General features: G+C 39.7%; 1 protein-coding gene across 1 annotated transcript; it reads left to right on the top strand.

The window, feature by feature from the left end:
- Positions 1-377: 377 nt before the first annotated feature.
- On the top strand, positions 378-839 carry LOC121171776 (profilin-2-like). The gene has a single exon (XM_041003508.1). The coding sequence runs from the start codon at positions 378-380 to the stop codon at positions 837-839; it is 462 nt and encodes a 153-aa protein (XP_040859442.1).
- Positions 840-2,918: the final 2,079 nt, after the last annotated feature.

The raw sequence follows: 2,918 nt of genomic DNA, 5'->3' as shown, positions 1-2,918 counted from the left end.
CCCACCTGGGGAGATTTTACTTCGTCAAGGAAGTAAGTAATTGTAGTTTTCCCATCATCTCACTAGCTATAGGTATAGCCTCAGAAAGCTACTGTTAGAGGTCTTTGATGGTATAGATTATGATGTCAGTTTGAGGTCACAGAGCCTTTGTGATGTCACTTCTGTTTGAGAGTCAGCATAATCACAGCAGAGGATAGCTGTGGCATAATTTTACACAAGTCATCAAGACAATTTTCCCTTCGGTGCTAAGGAGACAACATACGAAATAGACTTTTTAGCTTATTTCAATCTCAGCTTGTTGGACATTTTGGGTCAACTATAGATAAACTTCCTTTGTGGACCATCACTCTGTCTCCTAGAGACAGTTTACATGAATCATGCAGTGCATAAAAGATATCAGCCAAGAAGTCTGGCAGGACTGTATCACCCTCTTTCTGCAAACTGGAGTGTGCAGTGATGCAGCAATCATCACAAACGCCCCACCCTGGCTATTAGCTTCCTATCCTGCCGGCAAGTTGCATCAATTGACCCAGGAAGAAATTCAGATCCTGTTGGCAAAAGATGATAGAGAGAAGCTGTTTCTCCAGGGGATTACCCTCATGGGAACCAAATGCTTAGTGATCCGGGACAATCTATATACTGAGGGAAACAATTGCATGGACCTGCGCACCAAAGGCCAGAGTTGGGGAAGCCAGGCAGTGACAGTGGTTCAGATTGAAACTGTATACCTTGTGGTAATGGGACAAAAAGGAACAGAAGGAGGGCCTCTCAACCTCAAAGCTTTTGAGATGGCAGGTTACATCAAAGAAGCCATTGAGCAACACATGGCTCCCATCTAATTAAATAAAAAAAAATGTTGGTGATGGACCTGTAATTTGAATTCAGTGTTATGTTTTTCACATATTCGTAAGAAAGAAAGATCTCAAACCAGGTGGAAGTAGGCCTGTTTCAACGAATGATGATCATGGGAGTGTGTGTTGAGGGGTTGCCTGTTTAGTATTATGGATCAAGCAGGAACTGGCTCCCAAACTCATGAAAATATTAAGCCCGGAGTCTTAGATTAATAGTTAATGGATTGAATGTGGAGACTTGAACTAATCAGGGCCTCTGAAAGATGATCTGGTGAGAGGTATTTATGTGACTGCAGTCTTGCTCTTAGCAGGTAGTTCCTTAGACAGAAGTAGTTATATAAGCTGAGTATGCTTCCAGTGTCTCTCTGTGCTTCCTGAATCACCATATGACTGTTTCCTCAAACAACTGCCAACTATTTGAGACATTAAACTATAGAGCCATCTGATCTCGGTGTATGAACCTCCAAAGTGTAAGCCAAAATACATTTATCCTTTTTCAAAGAAGCTCTTCTCTGGTATTTTAGTTAAATTATCCGAAATCTAACTAAAATAGAAGATGAGTGGGTCTTTCAAGCATTTTAGCTTCTGGGCTTTTGAAAACTACAAACCATTTTGCTCAGTGAAATAAGTCAGTCCCAAAAGGACAAATAACATATGTTCTCTCTGATATAAGGCAACTGTCATGCAAAATATAAACTCAACAGCCCTTTCAATACTGTTTTTGCTATAGTCCATAGGTTTTGACATTTTGTTTTCACTTTCATTAAAAATAGTTTCTTTTCTCTTATTAAATTCTTCATCGACTCATAGATCATACAGTAATAACATTTTCTCCAAAAAGGGTTTTTTTTTAATTTTCTGTTTTATTTCTTCACTGACACATTAATCATTCTACAGCATGTTGTTTAACTCCATAATGTTGTACATTTTTAAAAACATTATTCCTATTGTTGATTTTGTTCTATGGCTTTTTATTTAAGGGGATGTATAATAACTATTCGATTTTACTTATTGCAGTTGGTACACAGCTCTTTGTTTGCAGTCACTTGTGCCACTCCTTCCAGCGAGTTCCAGGTCTGGGCTCTTATGTTAGATTTCTACCATGATCTCCGTAGCCTCAGCTCATGGCCTACCAGTCTCCACCTCCTGTGATACCATGCTGAAGCTGCACTGTTGTCTGTACAACCTTGCTCTGCTCCCACTTCCAGTTGGAGCAATTTCCAGGATTAGGGAGACAGCAGGTGTCCTATATAGGTACATTTTTTTTTTGAGGGTACAATGAGGATTAGATCTTTATTATTTATGGGAAGTACCAATAACAGTGATAAAAAGTGAAACTGATCATCTCAAGTGATTATAAACAATCAGCCTCTTATGGATGGTTGATTAATGAATTACACTGCAAAAATCTCATTACAGAATGTACCAGTAAGTACGAAGTGACATGGAATAAGATTCACATATAATATACCTAAATTTGATATTATCTAATATTAGAGCAAACATGTGATATCAGACCTTTGGGGATTGGTTCATTTCCCTTAGCATAATGATCTCTAGTTTGACCCATTTGGCCAGCTTTGGAACCATGCACCCATGTGGGATGCCCTGAAGAAGTTCCTGGTTCCTGGCTTCGGATCAGCATAGCATAGCATCGGCCGTTGCGTTCACTTGGGGAGTGAATCATCGGACAGATCTTCCTCTCTGTCTCTCCTCCTCTCTGTATATCTGACTTTCATTTTTTTAATAGCTGAGTAGCACTCCAGTGTAGATGAACCACAGTTTTTTATCTAGCCCTCTGTTAATGGGCATTTAGGTAGCTTCCATATTCTTGTGATTGTTGATCGTAGTAAAAATGACCATGTTGCTCTTCCATATACCAGGTCTTCTGGTTGTATTCCTAGGAGTGGTATTGCTGGCTCATATGGTAGGTGGATTTTTAATTGCCTAAGTATTCTCCGTATTGACTTCCATAGTGGTTGTACCAGCCTGCATTTCCACCAATAGTGAAGTAGGTTCCTTTTTCTCTCAGCAGTGACTTTTAGGAACATAGCTGGCTCCCTTCTC

Source organism: Ochotona curzoniae, unplaced genomic scaffold, assembly GCF_017591425.1.
Source record: "Ochotona curzoniae isolate NIBS_2020 unplaced genomic scaffold, NIBS_Ocur_1.0 contig_1274, whole genome shotgun sequence".
NCBI lineage: Eukaryota > Metazoa > Chordata > Mammalia > Lagomorpha > Ochotonidae > Ochotona > Ochotona curzoniae.
This window is presented reverse-complemented; position numbering and strand designations above follow the sequence as displayed.